At 44.2% G+C, this 27,482-nt stretch overlaps 1 protein-coding gene across 2 annotated transcripts; it reads right to left on the reverse strand.

Annotated features, from left to right (window-relative positions):
- Positions 1–4,972: 4,972 nt before the first annotated feature.
- Positions 4,973–17,912, reverse strand: LOC106587044 (ankyrin repeat domain-containing protein 34B). Of its 2 annotated transcripts, XM_014174912.2 has the most exons (6): positions 17,652–17,912; positions 17,347–17,443; positions 9,501–9,796; positions 8,935–9,172; positions 8,190–8,620; positions 4,973–7,919 (listed from the first exon to the last, which is right to left on the reverse strand). In XM_014174912.2, the coding sequence occupies exons 3-6, from the start codon at positions 9,701–9,703 to the stop codon at positions 6,938–6,940; spliced, it is 1,854 nt and encodes a 617-aa protein (XP_014030387.2). In that variant the 5' UTR covers positions 9,704–9,796; positions 17,347–17,443; positions 17,652–17,912; the 3' UTR covers positions 4,973–6,937. The 2 variants fall into 2 exon arrangements, with proteins under 2 accessions (XP_014030387.2, XP_045564876.1); XM_045708920.1 differs by lacking the exons at positions 17,347–17,443; positions 17,652–17,912 and having other exon boundaries at positions 9,577–9,788.
- Positions 17,913–27,482: the final 9,570 nt, after the last annotated feature.

Raw genomic sequence — 27,482 nt, forward strand, 5'->3', positions numbered from 1 at the left:
ATGAAGCCCCTAAATAAGATCTGGTGCAACCAATCACCTTCAAAAGTCACACAATTTGTTAAATAAAGTCCACCTGTGTGCAATCTAAGTGTCACATGATCTGTCACTTGATCACAGTATATATACACCTGTTCTAAAAGGCCCCATAGTCTGCAACACCATTAAGCGAGGGGCACCACCAAGCAAGTGGCACTATGAACACCAAGGAGCTCTCCAAACAGGTCAGGGACAAAGTTGTGGAGAAGTATAGCTCAGGGTTGGGTTATACAAAAATTTACTTAACTTTGAACATCCCATGGAGCACCATTAAATCCATTACTTCAGAATGGAAACAATATGGCACCACAACAAACCTGCCAAGAGAGGTCCGCCCACTAAAACTTACGGACCGGGCAAGGAGGGCGTTAATCAGAGAGGCAACAAAGAGACCAAAGATAACCCTGAAGGAGCTGCATATGGAAGAAGGTACTCTGATCAGATGAGACTATAAATGTAGCTTTTTGGCCATCAAGGAAAACTCTGTCTGGCGCAAACCCAACACTTCTCATCAACCTGAGAACACTATTCCCTCAGTGAAGCATGGTGGTGGCAGCATCATGCTGTGGGGATGTTTTTCATTGGCAGGGACTGGGAAACTGGTCAGAATTGAAGGAATGATGGATGGTGCTAAATAGAGGGAAATTCTTGAGGGGAAACCTGTTTCAGTCTTCCAGAGATTTGAGACTGGGACGGAGGTTCACCTTCCAGCAGGACAATGACCCTAAACATACTGCTAAAAAAACATGAATGGTTATGCACGCTCAAATAGTTTTTTTTCTTGTTTGTTTCACAAAAAATATTTTGCGTCTTCAAAGTGGTAGGCATGTTGTGTAAATCAAATGATACAAAGCCCCCAAAAATCTATTTTAATTCCAGGTTGTAAGGCAACAAAATAGGAAAAATGCCAAGGGGGTGAATACTTTCGCAAGCCACTGTATTGTTGTACTATAGAAGTACAGTACTTTGTACTATAGAAGTACCGTGAGTACCCAAATTTTTTGTATTGCTGGTAAGTATGCTAGATTAATGTACAATCTGTAGGTTTTACCTACATGTTAGACAGTAAGGGCCAGATACAGATTAGGCTAAATTTGGACAAAAAAAAACTGTCAATGGAGATTCAGGACTAGGCTTAATCTGTTTGTTGATTAATTCACTAAAAGGTATTTTTTTATTTTACCTTTATTTAACCAGGTAGGCCAGTTGAGAACAAGTTCTCATTTACAACTGCGACCAGGCCAAGATAAAGCAAAGCAGTGTGACAAAAACAACAGAGTTACACATGGGATAAACAAACGTACAGTCAATAACACAATAGAAAAATCTATATACAGTGTGTGCAAATGTAGTAAGATTAGTGAGTTAAGGCAATAAATTGTCCATAGAGGCAAAAAATTTACAATTTAGCATTAACACTGGAGTGATAGATGTGCAGAAGATGATGTGCAATTAGAGATACTGGGATGCAAAACAAATAACAATATGGGGATGAGGTAGTTGGGTTGGCTATTTACAGATGGGCTGTGTACAGGTGCAGTGATCGGTAAGCTGCTCTGACAGCTGATGCTGCAAGTTAGTGAGGGAGATATAAGTCTCCAGCTTCAGTGATTTTTGCAATTCGTTCCAGTCATTGGCAACAAAGAACTTGTAGGAAAGGCAGCCAAACGAGGAGTTGGCTTTGGGGATGACCAGTGAAATATACCTGCTGGAGCGCGTGCTATGGGTGGGTGTTGCTATGGTGACCAGAGAGCTGAGATAAGGTGGGGCTTTACCTAGCAAAGACTTATAGATGACCTGGAGCCAGTGGGTTTGCCGACGAATATGAAGCGAGGGCCAGCCAACGAGAGCATACAGGTCGCTGTGGTGGGTAGTATATGGGGCTTTGATGACAAAATGGACGGCACTGTGATAGACTGCATCCAATTTGCTGAGTAGAGTGTTGGAGGCTATTTTGTAAATGACATCGTCAAAGTCAATGATCGGTAGGATAGTCAGTTTTACGAGGGTATGTTTGGCAGCATGAGTGAAGGAGGCTTTGTTGTGAAATAGGAAGCCGATTCTAGATTTAATTTTGGATTGGAGATGGTTAATGTGAGTCTGGAAGGAGAGTTTACAGTCTAACGAGACACCTAGGTATTTGTAGTTGTCCACATATTCTAAGTCAAAACCGTCCAGAGTAGTGATGCTAGTCAGGTGTGGGCAGCAATCGGTTGAAGAGCATGCATTTCGTTTTACTAGCATTTAAGAGCAGTTGAAGGCCACGGAAGGAGTGTTGTATGGCATTGAAGCTCGTCTGGAGGTTTGTTAAAAATTAACAGTGTCCAAAGAAGGGCCAGAAGTATACAGAATGGTGTTATCTGCGCTAGAGGTGGATCAGAGAATCACCAGCAGCAAGAGCGACATCATTGATATATACAGAGAAAAGAGTCGGCCCGAGAATTGAACCCAGTGGCACCCCCATAGAGACTGCCAGAGGTCCAGACAACAGACACACTGAAGGTTCCTCTTTGTATCATCCCTTGGTATTCAACCTAATCAATGATGTTATTACACAATGTTCAGTCTGAGCTGCGTGGTCCTCTGTGGATCAACACTGACATCCTACCAGGCCACAGAGGCAAGGCCACACCCCTTGACCCCAATGACTTCCTGGTGGCCGCAGTGACCTCTGCTGCAGATACGGACAACCCATGTAAGTTAGCCTGAACACATTTGCAGGTGCAACCCTTAACCCAAGTTGTGGTGCAACGAATCAAAGCATTGTTTATTCCTTGTGTTTGCATTTATGCCTATTGAAACAAACATAAAATGAATACATTAACTGTCATCTGCAAAACAGCCAGTGATTATTGTGTAGGTTAGACTACCATGCTAGTGTGCCTGTCCCTTACCATCTCACTTTTCCGACTGCTTCTTAGGCTACAGCTGGGAGATGGTGAGAGAAATGGAGGCAGTGTCGGACCCTGAGACAGCCGGTCACTTCCCCTGTCAGAACAGCCCTCCTGGCCCAGTCGTTCCCCCAGCTACCCTGGCTTCTACAACAGTCAGACAGGTACAGTGCTAAATCGTGTGTGAGCAGCCCTCCTGGCCCAGTCATTCCCCTAGCTCCACTGGCTTCTAAAACAGAGACAGGTAGGATATGGCTCTCACACCCAGAACCCCTGATAGACCCCTAGCCTCTACCCACTAGTCTAGCCCCTATCCCTTATTCACTACCCTGCCTTCTCCCAGTGTAGTCAACCATCAGACAATAAAGACCCTGTCTCTGTTTCGTTCCCCCTCTCTGGTACAGCCTGACATTGTAGACACATAGTGATGTTTGCTGATCTGATCTTGTCTATAACCCTGTCTCTGTGTTGTTATCTCCCTCTTAGGTACAGCCTGACAGTGTGGACAGGCCAGACTGATGTTTTGTCCTTCTGCCCTACAGGAGAGACATAGACAAGAGCAGAGTCTATTATGACCTGCTGGACTCCCTGGCTACTGATCTAGGATCAGGTGCTCCCATGTCCAGGCATTAGGAGGAGATATGGGAAGCTGCCCGTGTTCACCTTCAGCGGGCCGTGCTGCGCCAGAAAAACAGAGCAGACCGTCACCACAGTGAGGCCCCGGTGTTCGCACTGGGGGACTGGGTCTGGCTTCTCAACCCAAAATCTGCCCCTCCGCTTGCCCTGCCAGTAGCTGGGTCTGCGGTTTGTGGGGCCATTTAAAGTCCTGAGGAGAGTGAACAAGGTTTGTTACAGGTTACAGCTTCCCCCCGATTACCGTATTAACCCCTCGTTCCATGTCTCTCCTCAGGCTGGTGGTGGTTGGCCCGCTCCAGGATTCTGAGGTGCGGGAGGTTCCTCTGCCCCCTCTGGACATCGAGGGGGCCCCAGGGTACTCCATCCACTCCATACTGGATTTGAGGCGTCGGGCGAGGGGCCTTCAGTACCTCGTGGAGTGGGAGGGGTAAGGTCCGGAGGAGAGGTCCTGTGTTTCGGTCGAGGACATGTTGGACCCTTCAATGCTGCAGGAGTTCTCCCGTCTCTGTCCGGATCGCCCTGCGCCTCGCCCTCCGGGTCGTCACCGAGGCCGGTGTCGGCGTGCTGCTGGAGCCGTGCGTCAAGTGGGGGTACTGTCATAACTTCTGCCGAAGTCGGTCCCTTTCCTTGTTCGGGTGGCGCTCGGTGGTCGGCGTCGCCGATCTTCTAGCCATCATCGATCCACTTTTCATGTTCCATTTGTTTTGTCTTGTCTTCTCACACACCTGGTCTCAATTCCCCTCATTACATGTTGTGTATTGAACCCTCTGTTACCCCCGTGTATTTGTGTGGAATTGTTTGTTTGTAGGTGCTTGTCTTCATTTTACCCATGTTCATTTTATTCTTGATGCCGATGGTTTTGCAATTAAACTGCTCCGGCTATTACCAAGTTCTGCTCTCCTGCGTCTGACTTCCCTGCCACCAGTTACGCACCCCTTACAGTATTTTTCAAATAATACACCATTATGCTCATAAATTGTATGACATGTCACCCTTGAGATTTCCTGTTTCAGCTCATTTACATTTGAGTAATTTAGCAGATGCTCTTATCCAGAGTGATTTACAGTTAGTGCATTCATCTAAATATAGCTAGATGTGACAACCAAATATCACAGTCGTAGTAAGTATATTGTTCCTCGATAAAGCAGAAATCAGCATCAGAGGGAAGCTAGTTCCACCATTGGGGTTCCAGGGCAGAGAAGAGCTTTGACTTGGCTGAGTGGGAGCTGACCTCCCTTAGAGGTAGGACAGCCAAGAAACCAGAGATGGCAGAACAGAATGCTCGGGGAGGATGTAGGGTTTGAGCATAGCCTGAAGGTAGGGAGACTCAGTTCCCCTTGCTGCTCCATAGGCAAGCACCATGGTCTTGTAGTGGATGCGAGCTTTGACTTGAAGCCAATGGAGTTTACAGAGGAGCGGGGTGACATTGGAAAACAAGGGAAGGTTGTACACCAGATGGGCTGCAACGTTGTGGATAAGTTGGAAGGGATTTGAAGGCACAAGTGGGGAGCCCAGCCAACAGAGCGTTGCAGTAGTCCAGATGGGATATGATGAATTGGATTAGAACCTGCAACACTTCTTGTGTGATGAAAGGTCGTACTCTATGGATGTTGTAGAGCATGAACCTGCAGGAGCGAGTCACTGTTTTGATGTTTGCAAAGAACGGCAGGGTGTTGCCAAGGTTCTTAGCACTCTGGGAGGGGGAAACCAAGGAGTTGTCGACCGCGATGGAGAAGTCCTGGAATGGGCAGGCCTTCCCCGGGAGAAAGAGCACTCCATATTGTCGAGGTTGAGCTTGAGGTGGTGGGCTGACATCCAAGCTGAGATATTGTCCAGGTTTCAAACAATGAAGGGAGAGGAAAATAAGGTGATGCTACAGTAATTAGAGACCTAGCCGTCTTCTGGTAGATGGAAAGGCTTTCCCAAAAACCTTCTCAGTTAAATGTTAACTAGCTACAAAGTAGCCTATGCCTACCTGGCAGAATGATGTCATGATTATTTGTATCAATCCAATGGCCATTTGTTTTGCAAACTCCATCATGTGCTACAGACCAAACAACAGTGCTAGTTGCTTGCACACTTGAATTAAAGCTTAACTACGACCCTTAACAGTGGTCTCTTGATGTGGTTTAAGCATTGTTATGTCCTTACAACATCAAATTGTGTTGTTTTTCTATTAAGAAAGTGTGACTTTGAAAGCAAAAACTGAACAAATAATGTGAATTCTGTTTCAATAGTAGGGCTACTTGCACAGTACAGCTTGGGTTGGACTGACTGTGAAAGACCAATATAGGATTGATAATATTTAAGGGTCCAGGGTGTATGCTACTGTCTCGTAGATTTTTTTTTACACAGGGCACCTTTCATTTGCCGGTCGGGCTGTTTGGGACATTTTGGGCAAAATTAGAGTATACCCACTTCTCCAGGCACCACTACACCACTGATGGAGCCCAGTGACTCTGTGTATAGAGAAAAGGGCCGTAAAGCAGTTTATTAGCAGTGAAGGAGCACAACAGAACAAGCGAAAGGCAATACAACAACTATCTCGTCAAATGGTATACAAAACAGCAGTGTTGAATAAATACTCAGCAAATATAATGCTCTGACGTTCTTACTAATCACTTTGTGTTCAAGAATCTTGATTGTCTTATTTACATTTTTTGGTGTTCGTTTTTCCCACTGACACATTAATATTTTCCTTAGTGACTTAGATCTTCCACAGTCAGAGGAGTTAGCCTGAGTCCCAGATGTGTTTGTGCTGTGTTGCCAATCCATTGCTTTCAGTCTGTCATTGATTTAGTCAGAGAATGACTCACTCCCCCTTCCCTTTGAAGAGTAAATTCTTCTGTCCTTATAGGATTCAAGGCCTCAGATTCCTTCATCCCAGTTCATCCCATGTTTTAAAAGCATCTCTGTCTGTTGTTAGATGTCCTGAGGAGGAGTACCATGAGATTTCTGCTCTCAGACTTCAAACAGATATAAGTGTATCAATTGATCAAAGAAGAGCTGTTGTGTTACCGATGGTTCTGATGCGCCGATCGTAATTCCTCTATTCCTTCCTGAGCTTGATGGAATTGCAAGTCTGGTTGTCAAAGGAAGTGTAATTAAGCACACTGAAAAAGCTGGGATGAGCAATAATACACTTCTGGTAAGAAGGCACAAGTTCTTTGTTAACAATGTTATGGTCACACAGCAGCAACAGCGCTTGACATAGGAAGCGAAGCACACAGTAGTCAGACACACAAAGAAAATGCAGCGTTCTAGTCTGGTCCCAAAACTGTTTGTGCAGTTTTACCAAGGCGTAACAATGACTATAGGCCTGGGGTTTGCAAGACGACATGAACAGACCTGGGACCGAGCTAGCATCGTTCGTATTAGTGGCTGAAGAGCTCCTCGAAGTTGACAAGCTGTTTAATCTGCTCAGTCTGCATGGAGTGTCTTCTCAGCAATGTCTTAAACTTCAGATCCCTGTGGAAGGAAGGTGCGCAGGGGACGAGAGGCTTTGACCCCGGCCCTGCTGCAACACCCCCGTTCAGATTCAGTGCTTTGGTGCTCCCACTCAGGCTGGGGCAGGTTGAGGTGGGGCTGACCCCGATGTCGGGTATGGGTGCGTGGGGGTTAAGAGGAGGCAGGTATCCCGGCCGGGTGTGGGAGATGTGATCCAGGAGCAGGGCCCCCGAGCCTCTTCTCTCCAGGTTTGCGGGTCCCCTCCTCTGGGCAGTGGTCTCCAGGGATTCCCTGGAGCCTGACAGTGTGGATGACCGGCTGGTGACTAGCTTACGCGTCTCAGTTTCCCCTATACCACACCCTATGCCTTTGTAGAATTCATTACACTCTGGGTGGCTGCTGTGGCCAAACTGGGGCAGCTGGGAGTCAGAGCTATAGTGGTCCATGCCGATGTTGCGGCGGCGGACTACATTCCTTAGGCTGGACACGGCCAGGTTAGGGAGGCAACAGTCTAGGGAGGTTTTGTCCACTGGGAGGACTGGTTCATGGCCACCAGAGGGACAGTTGGGGCAGCCTCCTCCGTCCCCCCTGTGCAAGAGGTTGGGATGGGAAGAAGCTGCAGCACTGTCGTAAGACATCTTCCTACTCAGGCCTCTCCTTCGTCCTCTGCCGCCTCCCTCGCTCCCAGCCACCTGAGATACAAAAAATATATGGAAAAATGTATTATGATGGGCTAAGGGCTCCAGGGCCCTTAGCAGCCCCGTGGCATCTTTGGCGTCGATGCTCTGATGACGGGCGAGGGTCGGATGTACCCCGGGCCCTGCCCTTCTGGACCCAGAGAAGGCCAAGCTGTTGACCCAGAAGGAGAGCTCCTCCTCTGGGGTGATGTCCAGCAGCTCCTCGGTCAGGCTGAAACAACCCACACACATACAAAAAAATACACATTTGGTTGGAGAGGCTGGAGCAATTGGCAGTTACTAGTGCAGCGCCATGTTAGCAGTTTAGGGGTTAAGTGCCTTCAAGGGCACATTATCAGGGGTTCAAATCCCATGTCTGTCAGGAAAAAAATAGGTTCAGAGTGGGCAGCAACCAGAGGGTTGCTGGCATCAGTGTCACTCTGAACCTATTTTTTTCCTGACAGACATGGGATTTGAACCCCTGCTTCTCTTGGCTACCTACCTAGAGGCCTTGCTCTGCTGCAGCAGTAGGGATGGAGGGATCTTCAGCCAGGGCTCCGAGTGGAGCCGCTGTACATGGAGCAGCTTCACCACCCCAGGACTGGGGCCCCGTAACAGGCTAGGGTCCCTGGTTGGGGAGCCCGGCTGAGAAGAACCAGAACCATTAGAACCAGAGATGGTGGTTCCCCTTCCACCACCCTGGTGGTGGTGCTCCATGAGGCCCAAGAGGGGGCTCCCTGGCTGGGGGGAGGCAATGGCGGGGGAGCCCTGTGGAGGGGTGCGGAGCTGTATGTCTGAGGGGGACATGCAGCAGGTGGCCAAGCCAGGGGTGCAGTGCATGCGCTCTTCCAGGTCGGTTGGTGGAGGCACGTTCAAGTACTGCTTGGTCAACTGGCATCCCGAAGGTAGCTTGTCTGTGGTGATGATAATGACCTGTAATATAATATAAATAATATAAAACATAATAAAATATAATATATGCTATTTAGCAGACGCTTTAATCCAAAAGTGACTTATAGTAGAGCATGCAAACAGTTGGCCCCAGCGTAGGGTTGCAAAAATTCAGCAACTTTCTCAAAATTCCCAGGTTTTCCAGAAATCCTGGTCGGAATACTCCAGCAATTATAAGTTCATAAGCACAAAATCTGGAATCCTCCAACCAGAATTTCTGGAAAACTTAGGAATTTGGGGAAAATTACCAGGATTTTGCAAACCTACCCAAGCGGGAATCAAACCCACATCCCCACCTCCTTGCCCTTGGCCTTGCAGGCATCCAGTAGGACTCTCAGGGCCTCCTTGTCCCTTGCATTGACAGCATAGACCAAAGCTGAGGAGCCAGAGTGGTCGTTCAGACTGGGGTCGGCTCCACTCCCCAGCAGCAGAGTGAGGACGTCCACTTCAGCCTGCTCCAGACATGCATGCATCAGGGCCGTCTTACCGGCCTTATCCTGGATGTTTGGGTCAGCACCACTCTCCAGCAAGTACCTGTGGGGGGACATGGATGACACGTTAATAAATACTCTGTGGATCAGTAAAATCCTGAAGAAGAGGTAAAGTGTATTTTTACTTGGCAACTCTATGGTAGGGCAGGGGTGGCCAATATTATTCATGGAGGGCAGGTGTTGGTGCAGGATTTGGTCTTCAATGTATTATTTTAGCCAGGTGTGTAATTGTTTTGGCTAGAGTGAAAGTCTGTACACACACTGGCTCATTGGGGATACAATTGAGCTACCCCTGCTCTGTGGTGTTTACTTCCTACTCCTTAACACTAACCCAACCCATACGAGGTGTCATGGACTAGTAACTTACTTACCGAACCATCTTGTGTTTGGGCACGCTCTGTGCGTCTGTGTGGCGTGTCCGGCACGCCACCATGAGGGGCGTCTCACCTCGCTCGTTGCTCTCGTTGATGTAAGCCCCTCCCTCCAGCAGCAGGCGTGTCAGACGCAGTCGACTCAGGAACACGGCCTTGAGTAGAGAGTTCCCATCCGTACGCACCTCCGTCGCGTCCTCCATGCCAGGATCAAAGGTATAGTGGCTCTCTAATGCAGGTACTGGTACTGTGTCTTATAGAGTCATTATTGGTGTAGAGGCAAGTCTGTCAATGCCCTGTGGAATGTCAGATGGACAGAAAAGCAGAATTAAAATAGAAAGGTCATGCTAATGCAGGTAGTGTTACTGTGGTTTAAAGGGTAATCTGTGAGATTCTAGATGTAACTTTGTCATGGCCCTGTGGGAACATATATAGACTGATGTGTTCATAGAAATATAATTACTAGAGTATTACTAGAGTAGATTATATAAGGATTCCCCATTCAAGTCAGTGTGCTGTGATGGGTAGACCGGTGGCCATATTGAGTGTACCTATAACTGAGGGGGTCTGAGTTTTTGTTTCCGCTGCTTGAATGTGTTGATGTGATGGCTCTTTTAGATTTTCTAAAGTTTGAGGATAGATTATGGTAATATTATGAAGTCATAGATTATGGAACCATCTTGGACCACACAGTATTTCCTGCTCCTAACACCTAGGATATCTTCCCTTTATTCTCAGAGAAAGTGAGGCCTAAGGAGGACCATGGAGACGGTCTATATCCCAAATGGCACCCTGTATAGGGAGCTGTCACACCCTGATCTGTTTCACCTGTCTTGTGCTTGTCTCCACCCCCCACCAGGTGTCCCCTATTATTTTTACCCATTACCCATGTGTATTTATACCTGCTTTTTTGTCTGTTGCCAGTTCGTCTTGTTTTGTCAGCTCTTACCAGCATGTTTTCCGTTTCTCCAGTTCCGTAGTTTTTTTCCCCCTACTTGAATTCTAGTCTTCCCTGTTCCAACTTCTCTGCCTGTCCTGACCCTGAGCCTGCCTGCCTGCCACTCTGTCCCTGATTGCCTGCCCTCAACCTGCCCTTTGCCTGCCCCTTTGTTTATAATAAATATTCTGAGTACAGAACAATCCACCTCCTGTGTCTGCATCTGGGTCATATCCTGAGTCGTGATAGGAATAGGGTGTCATTTGGGACACAGACATGCTTAATTTCAAGGTGTGATGATATTTTAATAGTTCTTAAATCAGAGGTTATGTAATAAAACACCCACTTAGTCATCAAGTGATGCATTTACTTCTGTGGTTCTGTACTAATCCTTGTCCTTGTTGAGGGGCTCTGTGTATGTGTTTTGTGCCTAACCTTGTCCTTGGTACGTGGACGTCAAGCATACATTCAACATACAGACGCAGTATGTTACACAACTCTCTCTCTCACACACACGCCTCTCTCCCTCCAGACAGCTTGAGTACATACAAAGGGACATCTCGCTCTTCAAGACATGTACTGTAAAGGAAGAAAACTTAGTCCTCTCTGACCCTCTGCTCCTAGAGTGACTGTATGACGGTATGCAGGACTAAATTCTATTGTTTGCTTAACCTAGTGTTTTTGTTGCTGCCATCCAACAGACTTTTATAGAGAGAGAGAGACAGAGAAAAATATTGTTTGTGTGCGTATTCATCATCGCTGTGTGTGTTTGGTAATTTCAAAAGGTAAGATATGCGTAGGAAGGTGGATAACATGAGGCATTCTGAAAGCTATGCCGCTTTCAAATAACCAGAGTCCAATCCATTCAGCTGCCTTTTGTATTGGAGGGGTAAGGGTCTGCTTCAATAGTCTGCTGCAGTAACCAGTATCACTGTATTGGGATAGTTCCAAGTAGATGGTTTGTAGATAATTAGTAGATGTTCGAAAACTGTCAACAGCATTTTAACTAACCATCCACTAACCCTAGCCCTAACCTTAACACTTATCCCAACCTTAACATTAACCCTTACTCTAAAGCTAATCCTAACCCTAACCACATACTTTAGCAACAGATAGTCTGAAATGCTGGTCTACAGATCAAACTATCCAAATAAAGTGTAACCCAGTAACAGAGTGAGAGGCAGTACTATTGTAAACATAAAAAATATATATATATTTTTTTCTTTCACTCTGATTTTTAAGGGGGTGTTGCAGCACCCTCAGCACCCCTAATTCCCGTGGCTATGGTGAGAGTATAGGGGAACTAATAGTGAATTAAGATTGTGATAGAAAAATGTCAGCTCTAAGGACCAAGGACTTTAGTGTTTAATGACCAAAAGGATTGTCCTTTTATTTCATACAATGTCATGTGATTTATAGTCAACCCCAAAAATGTGTGGTTTTAAATTGTTCCCCTCAAGCCGCTGACCAAATTGATTATATGATAACCTTTCTAAAGTCTATGCAATAGATTGTTTGCAGGCTGATAAACATCTATGCTTTATCTATGGATAAAGCAATGTTAACTTCCCTGGGCTAGGTCCCACCCTAGTCAACAGCCAGTGGAATCGCGTGGCGCGAAATACAAATACCTGAAAAATGCTATAACTTCAATTTCTCAAACATATGACTATTTTACACCATTTTAAAGACACGACTCTCGTTAATCTAACCACATTGTACGATTTCAAAAAGACTTCACAGCGAAAGCAAAACATTAGATTATGTTAGGAGAGTACCCTGCCAAAAATAATCACACAGCCATTTTCAAAGCAAGCATATATGTCACAAAAACCAAAACCACAGCTAAATGCAGCACTAACCTTTGATGATCTTCATCAGATGACACCCCTAGGACATTATGTTATACAATACATGCATGTTTTGTTCAATCAAGTTCATATTCATAGCAAAAAACAGCTTTTTACATTAGCATGTGATGTTCAGAACTAGCATACCCACCGCAAACTTCCGGGGAATTTACTAAATTACCCATGATTAACGTTCACAAAATACATAACAATTATTTTAAGAATTATAGATACAGAACTCCTTTATGCAATCGCGTTTTCAGATTTTAAGGCGAAAGCACATTTTGCAATATTCTGAGTACATAGCCCGGCCATCACGGCTAGCTATTTTGACACCCACCAAGTTTGGCCCTCACCAAACTCAGAATTACTATTAGAAAAATTGGATTACCTTTGCTGTTCTTCGTCAGAATGCACTCCCAGGACTTCTACTTCAACAACAAATGTTGTTTTGGTTCCAAGTAATCCATAGTTATATCCAAATACCTCCGTTTTGTTTGTGCGTTCAGGTCACTATCCGAAGGGTGACACGCGAGCGCATTTCGTGACAAAAAAATCAAAATATTCCATTACCGTACTTTGAAGCATGTCAAACGCTGTTTAAAATCCATTTTTATGCAATTTTTCTTGTAAAATAGCAATAATATTCAAACCGGGCGACGTTGTATTCATTCAAAGGCTGAAAGAAAAGAATTGAGAATTCTCATGAACGCGCAGCTCCAGTGTCACTGTCCCCAGGCTGACCACTCACAAATTCTCCTGCTGTTCTTTGCCCAGAGACAGCAGACACCCCATTACACTTTCTGGCGCCTTCTGAGAGCCAATGGAAGCCTTAGAAAATGTCATGTTACAGCAGAGATGCTGTATTTTCGATAGAGATGCAACTGAAGGACAACAAATTGTCAGACAGGGCACTTCCTGTATGGAATCTTCTCAGGTTTTGACCTGCCATATGAGTTCTGTTATACTCACAGACACCATTCAAACAGTTTTAGAAGCTTTAGAGTGTTTTCTATCCAAATCTACTAATTATATGCATATTCTCGTTTCTGGGCAAGAGTAGTAACCAGTTTAAATCGGGTACGTTTTTTTATCCGGCCGTGCAAATACTGCCCCCTAGCCCCAACAGGTTAACACAAAATGTAATGTTCACATGCTCATTGACTATCAAACAACAAAATAAAATGGCCTATAGGGAGGTCAGAGACCTGGCAGTGTGGTGCCACGACAACAACCTCTCCCTCAACATGATCAAGACAAAGGAGATGACCGTGGACTACAGGAAAAGGAGGGCTGAGCACGCCCCCATTCACATCGATGGGGCTGTAGTGAAGCAGGTTGAGAGCTTCAAGTTCCTTGGTGTCCACATCCCCAACAAACTATCATGGTCCAAACACATCAAGACAGTCGTGAAGCTGGCACGACAACGCCTATTCCCCCTCAGGAGAATGAAAAGATTTGGCTTGGGTCCTCAGATCCTCAAAAAGTTCTACAGCTGCACCATCGAGAGCATCTTGACTTGAGAGGAAGGCCCTAAAAATGGTTAAAGACTCCAGCCACCCTAGTGATAGACTGTTCTCTCTGCTACCGCACAGCAGGCGGTACAGGAGCGTCAAATCTATGTCCAAAAGGCTCTTTAACAGCTTCTACAAACAAGTCATAAGAATGGCTACCCGGACTATTTGCATTGACCCCCCCACCCCCTTTTTTTTACGCTGTTGCTACTCGCTGTTTATTATCTTTACCACTTGATGTATTCGGTGCTTGTGACAAATAAAATCAGAAAAGTTGAGGTTGACTTTAGAGTGCACAGAGAGAGAGAGCGTGGCACAAAATATTGCATGTGAGATTACAGATACTTTTGAAAAACTAGATGATTAGTTCTAGGATTACTTTTAAATTCAGAAAGAATTTTTGCCCAAAAATACATGACACCTTTCTGTTTTCTCAATGACATTCAATTCACCATAAAAAAAGGTGCAAGTTTAAGTTTGTTCCACCTGAGCGAGTCTGACCACAAGTCAGAGACCACTGATGATACACCAAATGCGTTTAATGGATGCTTTTAGTCTTCTTCTAATGCCTCTTAAGGGGAAAGTAATCAGAAAGTAACCCGATTCGTTACTGAGTTTGGGTAATCCAAAATGTACCGATTCCCATTTTGAACAGGTAACTAGTAACTAACAGGTTACATTTAGAAAGTAACCTACCCAACCCTTACACACTCAGGTTATAGCAACGACGTACAACACATTTGATACAATGACATTTTGTGATACAACATCTCTGTTGTAAATGTTTGCCAACATAACTTTAAGAAAACCATTGTGCAGTTTCTTCTCAACACTTGTGTAATTATTGTTGTGCAAAAATACTCTGTTATATCACAACTGTTGTGCCAAATACATTCTACATCAGTACACCATGAGTGTATACAGGGCCAGAGAGCGTGGCTGCATGTGTTTGCAGACAGGAGGAGGTGTCTGCTCTCCACAGTCAGGGCATGTCCCAAATGCACCCTATTCCCTATAGCCCAGGGCCCTGGTCAAAAGTTGTGGACTATATAGGAAATTGGATGCCATTTTGGATACAACCTCTGAGGCAGCAGGACTTGTGATGAGGGCTCTCTCTGTAGGGTGGCATTTAAACCTCAGTCAGCACTTTGCTTTGAGAGCCCGGCCCTGCCCTTCAAACTGCCTGAGTACAGAGAGAATACCTGATGAGACAGTTTGAGTCCCAAATAGCATCCTATTCCCTATATAGTGCACAACTTTTGACCAGGTCCTATAGGGCTCTGGTCAAACGTAGTGCACTATGAAGAGAATAGGGTGTCATTTGGGACGCACACAGTCCTCTGTGGCATGGGGAAAAAATAACTATTTCCAACCGTTTTGGTTTGAGAGTGAGTTAATTATTATATATTAGTTATATTATTAATGAATTCCATTTCCAAAGTACACTTTGGCAATATGCACATTGCTAAGTCATACGTCACAGAACCAAGGTTGGGGTTAAATGCGCTTACATTTTCAAAATTAATTCAAACATTCAATTCATGAATTAGAAGTCATCCATTAGGGATTAGGCCTACTTGTATAATTGATTAGAATTATGGATTACTTTTAATTCATGAACTGAACATTTTAATTAATTTCCAAAATGAAAACGCATTTGACCCCAACCCTGATCCATGTTGTTGAAAGAAGGTTCTTGTCATAAAATTGAAATGAAATCAGATTGGAAATATGTCAAGTTAAATGTGAAAATTATTAGCTCAATTAAAATGCCATCATCACGTTTCTGAGAAATGTAATGTCTTAAAAGTACATTCTAATTAATTTAAATGAAATTGTAGAATGTTTTCCATGCATGTTTGTTTGATACCAGGATACCTTTAAATTCAGTCTTGGAGATGGAAAGTGTGTGTGGGTGTCCATGCACCTGTGTGTGTGTGCACCTCTGTGTGTGTGCGCATGAGTGAGTGAGTGAGTGAGTGAGTGAGTGAGTGAGTGAGTGAGTGAGTGAGTGAGTGAGTGAGTGAGTGAGTGAGTGAGTGAGTGAGTGAGTGAGTGAGTGAGTGAGTGATCAGGTCACACCCATCACAACTAGCATAATGTTTTATTTATGTGATATGCAATTTTCAGAGTGTAGGGCAGGCTGACCTTGTCTTATTCAGCATGTACACACAAACACGTACCTACATGTGTACAAGTACACACACAACACCAGAACTACAGATGGACAACAGAACACAACGTAGCTTACATTCATTTGAGATTGTTTATCAAAAGAATGTCTTTGAAGAAGCTTAGCTGGCTTAATGGCGTATTCAGTGGGATAAAATAAATACCTCACTCCTGCTTTGCTCTTTACACACACACACACACACACACACACACACACACACACACACACACACACACACACACACACACACACACACACACACACACACACACACACACACGCACACACACTACATTACAGTAGGGTAACAGTGTCACAGTCAAAGAAATAACCAGGTGGCTGGTTCTTACTGTATGTATAGAAATAATACAAATATTGAAATTTGATGATGATGGTAGAAAAGCACTCTCTGAATGAGACTCACCTGAACACTAGGGAAGATACATTTCATCCCTAGATGCTGCACGGCTGAGATTATCCTGTACAATAATCTGAGTAATGTTATATATGTGTTTTAAAAAAAAATTACAATAAGGTTCTAATTAGGGTTACTGTGTATGTTTCTTATGTTTCTTAGTTGAACATTTAAATATTGGCTACATTGGTACTTTAATATCCCTCAATGCAATCATACAACAGATATCTACTAGACCATTTAAAGTTAATCGGTTTTCTACTCTACAGTTCAATCTCCCCTCCAAAAGACTGATAGCAACTTCAAGTGGGGATTTTTGTGTGTATTTGCTTAGCTAGGTGTGTGTATGTGTTTGCACTGAATTTTTTAATTTGCATATAGAAAGGTGGTTATTGTAAACAATATGTTCCCATAATGACCAGAAACGTTATTAGAAAGCAATCATAGAACGTGGTTGGGAGATGTTGTAGAGTCTACTACTCTCTACTATACTTTCCCATGATTACATTTGATTTGTGCATTAGTAATTTTGACTAAAGTAATACTTAGAGGGATGCCCATATATCTCACACAGATTTTCCAGGAAATGCTTTACACAATTCAGCGTAGTGAACTATCAGCTCACAAACAACAGACATTGGTAGAATTTATAAGCAACAAATTATACAATGATGCTGGATGAGTGAGTTTTAAAAAGCTTCATGACAGAGAAAATGTTAATCCTATGTAAACAACAATCTATTATTTTTCACTATCACACATAAGACTTACATGCTCATTACTATTTTCATTTAAATAATTGTGTGAAACGTATTTTTTCTGTCACTGAACTCACCCTCATAACACTTTCCAGTTATTCGTGATCGTTCTCAGTCCTGTCTTAATTTTTTTGTTTGATCTTTAAACACATGTATTCACAGCATATACATTATAAGTTATTTCAACTGAATGACTTACCTTGAGTTATGTGGTCATGAACTCCTCAAATCAGCTGTGATTCTCTTGTTTTTTTATATCCTGGTCGAACAGTTGATAATTCACCAAAAGATGCCCACTGAGGAATGAAAGAGGGAAGAAGGGAGAAAAGGATAGCGATATAATGTTACGACCTATAAGAGCAATACCTAGTCAGTTGTACAACTGAAATGTGTCTTCTGCATTTAACCCAAACCCTCTGAATCAGAGAGGTGCAGGGGGCTGACATAATTGACATCCACAGTGCACAGGGAACCTTGCTCAGGGGCAGAATGACAGATTTTTACCTTGTCAGCTCGGTGATTCGATCCAGCAAACTTTTGGTTACTGGACCAGTGCTCCAACCACTAGGCTACCTGCTGAAGTGTTGTAGCCTGTGATTGAAAGGCCCTTTGAGTAAGAGAAAGAGAAAATAGGACAACTATAGCAAAGAGAGAGAGAGAGAGAACATAAAAGCAGGTGTGACAGTTGTAATGGCTAGCTAGAGAGAGAAAGATTTACTTTAAAATGTAAGAGAGACAGGGAGGGAAGGAGAAGAGAGAGTGTGACACAGGGATGTAGAGCAAAGAGTGTGGTGACTGGAGAGGAGGAGAATGTTGGTAGAGAGCCAGAGAGGAAAGTTAATAATAGGGCATGACGGTCTCTGCAAATTAAATACACAGGAGACAGACAGCCAATGAGAACTCATTCTATTATTCCCATTCTGATGGTGCAGAACATGGGTCTGTGGTAGATGTTATGCACAGGCAGAAAGGCACAAATCCATTTTCTGTCTTTGTTGTATTAAAAAATGGTGTTTGTGAGTGTGAGAGAGAGTGTGTGCGTCTGTTTGTGTGCGTGGGTGCACACGTGTGTGGCAGTATGTCATAACCCTTGTTTGAGTATCCCAGGTATTGAACTGTCTGTTTAAGTCTTCATAGATCTGTGTGATGACTCGGCAGACAGACAGTGTCAGATCCTGACACTCTCATGGCTGAGGTAATGAAGGCAGCCTTTTGAACAACTCTAAAACAAACACTGTTTAAGTGTCAGCACAGCATTCAGCCTGCGTAGACAGGAAGACAACAATAGGACCCTTTATAGCTAGCCCTATGTCAAAGAATCAAAATAATCAAACTTTTTATAGTCCCGTACCCCTTCAAACATTCAACCTCCAGCTGCGTACCCCCTCTAGCACCAGGGTCAGCGCACTCTCAAATGTTGTTTTTTGCCATCATTGTACGCGTGCAACACACACACACAATACATTTTCTAAACATAAGAATGAGTGTGAGTTGTCGTCACAACCTGGCTCATGGGAAGTGACAAAGAGCTCTTATAGGACCAGGGCACAAATAATAATAATCAATAATTTTTCTCTTTATTTAGCCATATAAAACCTTATTTGTTAATCAAAAATTGTGAATAACTCACCACAGGTTAATGAGAAGGGTGTGCTGGAAAGGATGCACATAACTCTGCAATGTTGGGTTGTACTGGAGAGAGTCTCAGTCTTAAATCATTTTCCACACACAGTCTCTGCCTGTATTTAGTTTTCATGCTAGTGAAGGCCGAGAATCCACTCTCACATAGGTACGTGTTTGCAAAGGGCATCAATGTCTTAAAACTTCTTAGGGCTAGGCCCCTTTTTTCTCCATTTCCACGTTTCCCCAAAGTAAACTGGCTGTTGCTCAGGCCCTGAAGCCAGGATATGCATTCAAATTGGTACCATTGGAAAGAAAACACTTTGAAGTTTGTAGGAATGTTTGAGAATGTACCACAATAGATATGGTAGGAGAAAATCCAAAGAAAAACCAACACAATTATTTTTTTGAGAGACCATACTCTTAGAAATGCAAGTAAAAGGTCATATTGAAAATTAGCTCCCTGGATGCAATTCCTATTGCTTCCACAGGGTGTCATCTATCTTCAAGGTTGTAACTTAAAAAACAAATAAGAAATATCAGTTTTAGTAAAGGGACACAGTCTTGGAAATTCGTGTTAGCGCACGCCATGAAGATAGGATGCACCTGCTAAAATCGGTTTCCTGTTGAACATACTTCTTTCCGTAAGAAATAATATAGTTTGATTACATTTTAGGGTATCTGAGGAGTAAATAGAAACATATTTTGACTTGTTGAAACAAAGTTTAGGGGTAGCTTTACGGATTCCTTTCTCTGCATGTTGAACGAGTGGATTACTCAAATCAATGGCGCCAACTAAACAGACTTTTTGGGATATAAAGAAGGATTTTATCTAACAAAACGACACTACATGTTATAGCTGGGACCCTTTGGATGACAAATCTGATGAAGATTTTCAAAAAATCTAGCGGGACGCCCATCTCTAAGAAGTTTTTAACAGCGTGATTTGCCAAGGCTGGATACTCTGGTAGTAGCTTCTGATTAAATTCAATTTTCACAATTTTGATGAGGCTCTCTTGTTCAGATATCGGTAAGTGAACTGGAGGCAGGGCATGAAGGGAATAACGAATCCTGTTGTTTGTGTCATCCCTTTTGGGAAAATACCTCCGTAACTGTGCACCCAACTCACTCAGGTGCTTCGCTATATCACAATTGACATTCAAATCAAATCAAATGTATTTATAAAGCCCTTCTAACATCAGCTGATATCTCAAAGTGCTGTACAGAAACCCAGCCTAAAACCCCAAACAGCAAGCAATGCAGGTGTAGAAGCACGGTGGCTAGGAAAAAATCCCTAGAAAGGCCAGAACCTAGGAAGAAACCTAGAGAGGAACCAGGCTATGAGGAGTGGCCAGTCCTCTTCTGGCTGTGCCAGGTGGAGATTATAACAGAACATGGCCAAGATGTTCAAATTTTCATAGATGACCAACAGGGTCAAATAATAATAATCACAGTGGTTGTCGAGGGTGCAAAAGGTCAGCATCTCAGGAGTAAATGTCAGTTGGCTTTTCATAGCATCTCTATCGCTTCTGCTGTCCCTAGAGAGTTGAAAACAGCAGGTCTGGGACAGGTAGCACATCCGGTGAACAGGTCAGGGTTCCATAGCCGCAGGCAGAACAGTTGAAACTGGAGCAGCAGCACGGCCAGGTGGACTGGGGACAGCAAGGAGTCATCAGGCTAGGTAGTCCTGAGGCATAGTCCTAGGGCTCAGGTCCTCCTCCGAGAGAAAGAAAGAATTAGAGAAAGCATACTTAAATTCACACAGGACACCGGATAAGACAGGAGAAATACTCCAGATATAACAGACTGACTCTAGCCCCCCGACACAAACTACTGCAACATTGTCCGTAAGCTTGAGTTCATGTGCACACAAAAAATCATACAATGATGGAAATACTTGTGTGTTGTCCTTGTTAGTGCAGACAGAGAAGAGCTCCAACTTCTTAAATCATAGCCTCAATTTTGTCCCGCACATTGAATATAGTTGCTGAGAGTCCCTGTAATCCTAGATTCATTAGATGGTTTAATTAAGACGACTTTTAAGTAGTAAGATATGTATAAAAGCAACAGATAAGGGTTCTTCCAGTTGGTCCTTGATGTAGTCCATTCCTGAAATACAAGGAAGATGACAATAGAAGTCATGCAGTTATGAGCCTACATAATCCATCCCCCATCTATAGAAACCAAGGAACAGGGCTAAGTATTGGACTGAACCACAAAATCAGGATTGTAGTTTAAATGGGTGGTTCTCTAATCTATGAAGTGTCAAAATTTACACTATACACAGTTGTTAATGAATAATAAAATACTGTTAAATAACCACATGTTGTCTTACCCATTCTGATGGTGGCATCATCCTTTGTCCAAGGATTGCAGCTGCTATCAGCTCAGGGTCGTAAAAACATGTGGCTGAAGCACTTCTTCAGTCCCAGTTGTGGCGCATCCACCAGAGGCTTACTGTACTTCAGGAACAACTTGATTCGGTCAAGTTTTGTGATCAGTAGGTTGATAGAGAGATTAAAGGAATGTTAACAATCCAAGATGGCATAGCAGGCAGGCGTCTTTGTCTTCGTCTTGTATTGTCCCGTGTATATATATTTATATATCTTTTTTTCTTTGCATATATTTCGTATATATTTTTTAAATATTTTTTAACCTCAACTCCAACATACTCTCCTGCAACCCGCCTCACCCAATGTGGTATGGATCTGCTATTTTCAATACTTTAGAACCGGAACCCCGAACAGAAGCTAACTAGCTACTAGCTAGTAGTCAGCTGGCAACTGCTAGCGGTCATCCACTTTTACCACCTTTATCCCGGACAACTCCTTCCAGTCTGCACAGCACGATTCAACCCAGAGCATACCGGACTCTGCACAGCGCGATTCAACCCAGAGCCTACCAGCGTGATTCAACTCAGAGCTCTGAACCTTTTCACCTGGATCATCCAGACTAGCTAGCTGCTATCCGAGTGGCTACTCATGGCTAACGTCTCTGTCCCGAAGCAAGCACCAATTAGCCTGGAGCTAGCCTATGCTAGGCCCATCTCCCGGCTAGCTGAAGAGGTCCATCGGCCACTCCTTGGGCTACAATACCTATTTTTCCAATTGGCCTGGACCCCTTTTACTGCCGATACGGAGCCCCGCCGATCCTTCATGACTGGTCTACCGACGTAATCCGCCCGAGAGGGTTTTCAACAGGCTCCTCCGTCGCGACGTCCCCTGAATTCCCATCTGCTAGCCTGCTAGCCACGGTCTGCTAGCTGTCTAGAGAATATCGGACTGTTAGCTGAAGAGGTTTATCAGCCAATATTCTTGGGCTACAGTAGCTATTTTGCCAATTGGCCTGGACCCTTTTACTACACTCAGCCCTGCCGATCCATCACGACTGGTCTGTCGACGTAACCGCCAGAGGGGGCTACAACTGACACTTCGGTCGCGACATCCCCCTAAGGCCCTTCTGCTATCCCCGGCCCGCTAGCTGTCTGAATCGCCGTGTCTCCAGCCCACCTAGCTACTCACTAGACTCCATGATCACTCGGCTACGCATGCCTCTCCCTAATGTGAATATGCCTTGTCCATTGCTGTTTTGGTTAGTGATTCTCTTATTTCACTGTAGAGCCTCCAGCCCTGCTCAATATGCCTTGGCTAACCCTTTTGTTCCACCTCCCACACATGCGGTGACCTCACCTGGTTTAAATGGTGTCTCTAGAGACATTACCTCTCTCATCGTCACTCAATGCCTAGGTTTACCTCCACTGTATTCACATCCTACCATACCCTTGTCTGTACATTATGCCTTGAATCTATTCTTCCGTGCCCAGAAACCTGCTCCTTTTACTCTCTGTTCCGAACGCACTTGACGACCAGATCTTATAGCCTTTAGCCGTACCCTCATTCTACTCCTCTGTTCCTCTGGTGATGTAGAGGTTAATCCAGGCCCTGCAGTGTCTAGCTCCACTCCCATTCCCCAGACGCTCTCATTTGTTGACTTCTGTAACCATAAAAGCATTGGTTTCATGCATGCTAACATTAGAAGCCTCCTCCCTAAGTTCGTTTTATTTGCTGCTTTAGCATACTCTGCCAACCCGGATGTCCTAGCCGTGTCTGAATCCTGGCTTAAGAAGGCCACCAAAACCCCTGAAATTTCCATCCCTAACTATAACATTTTCCGACAAGCTAGAACTGCCAAAGGGGGCGGAGTTACAATCTACTGCAGAGATAGCCTGCAGAGTTCTGTCATACTATCCAGGTCTGTGCCCAAACAATGAGTTTCTACTTTTAAAAATCCACCTTTCCAGAAACAAGTCTCTCACCGTTGCCGCTTGCTATAGACCACCTTCTGCCCCCAGCTGTACCCTGGACACCATATGTGAAATGATTTCCCCCATCTATTGTCAGAGCTCGTACTGTTAGGTGACCAAAACTGGGACATGCTTAACACACTGGCCGTCCTACAATCTAAGCTACATGCCCTCAATCTCACACAAATTATCAGTGAACCTACCAGGTACAACCCCAAATCCGTAAACACGGGCACCCTCATAGATATCATCCTAACCAACCTGCCCTCCAAATACACCTCTGCGGTCTTCAACCAGGATCTCAGCGATCACTGCCTCATTGCCTGCGTCCGTAATGGGTCTGCGGTCAAACGACCCCCCCCCCTCATCACTGTCAAACACTCCCTAAAACACTTCAGCGAGCAGGCCTTTCTAATCACCCTGGCCCGAGTATCCTGGAAGGATATTGACCTCATTCCGTCAGTAGAGGATGCCTGGTCGTTCTTTAAAAGTGCTTTCCTCACCATTAAATAAGCACGCCAATTTCATTTTTTTTTAACCAAGAACAGATATAGCCCTTGCTTCACTCCAGACCTGACTGCCCTTGACCAGCACAAAAACATCCTGTGGCACACTGCATTACAATCGAATAGCCCCCGCGATTTGCAACTTTACAGGGAAGTTAGGAATCAATATACACAGGCAGTTTGAAAAAGGTAGCCTTTGCGTTCCTAACAGAAATTTGCATCCTTGTAGCACAAACTCCAAAAAGTTCTGGGACACAGTAAAGTCCATGGAGAACAAGAGCAGCTCCTCCCAGCTGCCCACTGCACTGAGGCTAGGAAACACTGTCACCACCGATAAATCCACGATAATTGAGAATGTTAATAAGCATTTCTCTACGGCTGGCCATGCTTTCCACCTGGCTACCCCTACACCGGTCAACAGCCCTGCACCCCCCACAGCAACTTGCCCAAGCCTGCCCCATTTCTCCTTCACCCAAATCCAGATAGCCGATGTTCTGAAAGAGCTGCAAGATCTGGACCCCTACAAATCAGCCGGGCTAGACAATCTGGACCCTTTCTTTCTAAAATTATCCACTGCAATTGTTGCAACCCCTATTACTAGCCTGTTCAACCTCTCTTTCGTATCGTCGGAGATCCCCAAAGATTGGAAAGCTGCCGTGGTCATCCCCCTCTTCAAAGGGGTAGACACTAGACCCAAACTGTTACAGACCTATATCTATCCTACCCTGCCTTTCTAAGGTCTTCGAAAGCAAAGTTAACAAACAGATCACCGACCATTTCGAATCCCACAATACCTTCTCAGCTATGCAATCTGTTTTCCAAGCTGGTCATGGGTGCAACTCAGCCACGCTCAAGGTCCAAAACAATATCATAACCGCCATCGATAAGAGACAATACTGTGCAGCTGTATTCATCGACCTGGCCAAGGCTTTCGACTCTATCAATCACCACATTCTTATCGGCAGACTCAACAGCCTTGGTTTCTCAAATGACTGCCTCGCCTGGTTCACCAACTACTTCTCAGACAGAGTTCAGTGTGTCAAATCTGAGGGCCTGTTGTCTGGACCTCTGGCAGTCTCTATGGGCTTGCCACAGGGTTCAATTCTCGGGCCGACTCTTTTCTCTGTATAAATCAATGATGTCGCTGGTGATTCTCTGATCTCTGATCCACCGCTACGCAGACGACACCATTCTGAATACCTCCGGCCCTTCTTTGGACACTGTGCTAACTAACCTCCAGACGAGCTTCAATGCCATACAACTTTCCTTCCGTGGCCTCCAACTGCTCTTAAATGCAAGTAAAACTAAATGCATGCTCTTCAACCGATCGCTGCCCACACCTGCCCGCTCGTCTAGCATCACTACTCTGGACGGTTCTGACTTAGAATATGTGGACAACTACAAATACCTAGGCGTCTGGTTAGATTTTAAACTCCCCTTACAGACTCACATTAAGCATCTCCAATCCAAAATTAAATCTAGAATCGGCTTCCTATTTCGCAACAAAGCATCCTTTACTAATGCTGACAAACATACCCTCGTAAAACTGACTATCCTACCGATCCTTGACTTCAGCAATGTCATTTAAAATAGCCTCCAACACTCTACTCAGCAAATTGGATGCAGTCTATCACAGTGCCATCCATTTTGTCACCAAAGCCCCATATACTACCCACCACTGCTACCTGTATGCTCTCGTTGGCAGGCCCTCGCTTCATATTCGTCGCCAAACCCACTGGCTCCAGGTCATCTATAAGTCTTTGCTAGGTAAATCCCCACCTTATCTCAGCTCTCTGGTCACCATAGCAGCACCCACCCATAGCACGCGCTCCAGCAGGTATATTTCAATGGTCACCCCCAAAGCCAATTTATCCTTTGTCCGCCTTTCCTTCCAGTTCTCTGTTCTCAATGACTGGAACAAATTGCAAAAATCACTGAAGCTGGAGAATCATATCTCACTCTCTAACTTTAAGCACCAGCTGTCAGAGCAGCTCACAGCTCACTGCACATAGCCTATCTGTAAATAGCCCATCCAACTACCTCATCCCCATACTGTTATTTTTTGTTGTTGTTGTTGCTCCTTTGCACCCCGGTATCTCTACTTGCACATTCATCTTCTGCACATCTATCACTCCAGTGTTTAATTGCAAAATTGTAACAATTTAATCTATGGCCTATTTATTGCCTTACATCCCTTATCTTACCTCATTTGCACACACTGTATATAGACATTTCTATTGTGTTATAGACTGTTTGTTTATTCCATGTGTAACTCTGTGTTGTTGTTTGTGGCGCACTGCTTTGCTTTATCTTGGCCAGGTCGCAGTTGTAAATGAGAACTTGTTCTCAACTGGCCTACCTGGTTAACCTTTCTAACGCAGGCGTTCCGCTAGCGACCCACCTCAACAACATTCGGTGAAATTGCAGAGCGCCAAATTCAAAATACAGAAATAGTCATAATAAACATTCATAAAAAATACAAGTGTTATACATAGGCTTAAAGATGAACTTCTTGTTAATCCAGCTGCTTTGTCTGATTTCAAAAAGGCTTTATGGCGAAAGCTATGGCGAAAGCTAGCTAATTAGCTTGTGCCAGTTTAGTTAGATTGCGTTAGTTAACAAAGCTTCCGAATCTGGGCACATTTTAGCCAGTGAACTATTTAGGTATAGGATTAGCTAGCATCTGCTAGCAAGCTAACAGTAGACTTAACTCAATGTGTTTCTTTAGGTTCGACGGCGAGGTCTTGAACGCTAGTATTTCCTGAACTTTTGGTAAACATAACAGACATTTCATCCGGTAGGATGAATCCTTCATTCCGAGAAAATAAAACATGATCATCCTCATCAGGAGGTGGTGGTAGAGCGATGTCGGACATGATTGTGCGATTTTGGACACGCTTGGGCAAAGTGCTGCTGAGTGGATGACTGTTTAGCAAGTGCCAGGTTCCCGGTGGGTGGGGTTTACACTCTAGGACCCTTGGATTTGCCCAAACTGATGAGGATTGGATCAACTCTGCATGTCATCACCTGCTGCCTAGCAAAACTAGTTCACCCATGAGTGTGCCGACTCGTCGATGTTGCTTGCATCTTTTTTCAACATGATTCATTTTTTTTCCAGCTTCAGATTTGTTTGATTTTGTAGCGAGTAACCAAGGTGTCAGGGGAAATGTATCGGAGTAAAAGTGTATTTACATTTTGGTATTTTTATTTTTTTAAGTAGTGAAGTAAAAGTAAAAGTCGACAGAAATATAAATAGTAAAGTAAAAAACAGATACCCCAAAAAACTACTTATGTACAGTAACGAACTGGAAGCATTATACATCCCTCGTGTACAGCCTTTGAATGGTTATTAATCTCGGTTACCCAGACATAACATTTTCTCACGAAAGTTTGTCATTTCCTGTTTTACTTCTGGGGGGATGCCATTAACAATTGTGATAACCGTTGTGCAAAGGAAGGAAGCGAACGGAAACTCTAGGCCGAACTCCTCCCTTCTGCTAATTCCACCAATGTTCATCATGGCCAAAAAGGACATTTTTGTTTTCATACATATTTATGATGTAGCCAATTTTGACATTGTGGCTGTGGAATCTAGCAAAAACCATTTATCATCCTCACACGGGTTTGGAAATTGCCTTCGCCCAATCCAGATTCGTCCAAATAATCAATGATGAAGACCCAAAACCAGGAATCGCATAATTTTATGTGAGCCTTGACAGACTCGCACCGTTTCATTTGTCCACGATCGTCTACAGCGCCACCTAGTTGCCATTTTCTCTTATCTTTTGATGTATCGCTTAGCTTTTTAAAAACGTAGTAAAGATAGACATTAACATATATTCTGAGTTTCGAGTCAATTGGATGTACTGTTCATGATGATTTTATGACAAATCCAAGATGGCGGAC

The sequence above is a fragment of the Salmo salar genome, chromosome ssa26 (genome assembly GCF_905237065.1).
Source record: "Salmo salar chromosome ssa26, Ssal_v3.1, whole genome shotgun sequence".
NCBI classification, from domain to species: Eukaryota; Metazoa; Chordata; class Actinopteri; order Salmoniformes; family Salmonidae; genus Salmo; species Salmo salar.

Excerpts from the sequence above, each read along its gene's own strand:
- LOC106587044 (XM_014174912.2), bottom strand. The coding sequence starts at position 9,703 with ATGGAGGACGCGACGGAGGTGCGTACGGATGGGAACTCTCTACTCAAG. Across the intron at positions 9,173-9,500 it reads CCCAAACACAAGATGGTTCG|GTACTTGCTGGAGAGTGGTG; the intron begins GTAAGTAAGTTA and ends GTCCCCCCACAG. Across the intron at positions 8,621-8,934 it reads GCAAGGCCAAGGGCAAGGAG|GTCATTATCATCACCACAGA; the intron begins GTGGGGATGTGG and ends ATTATATTACAG.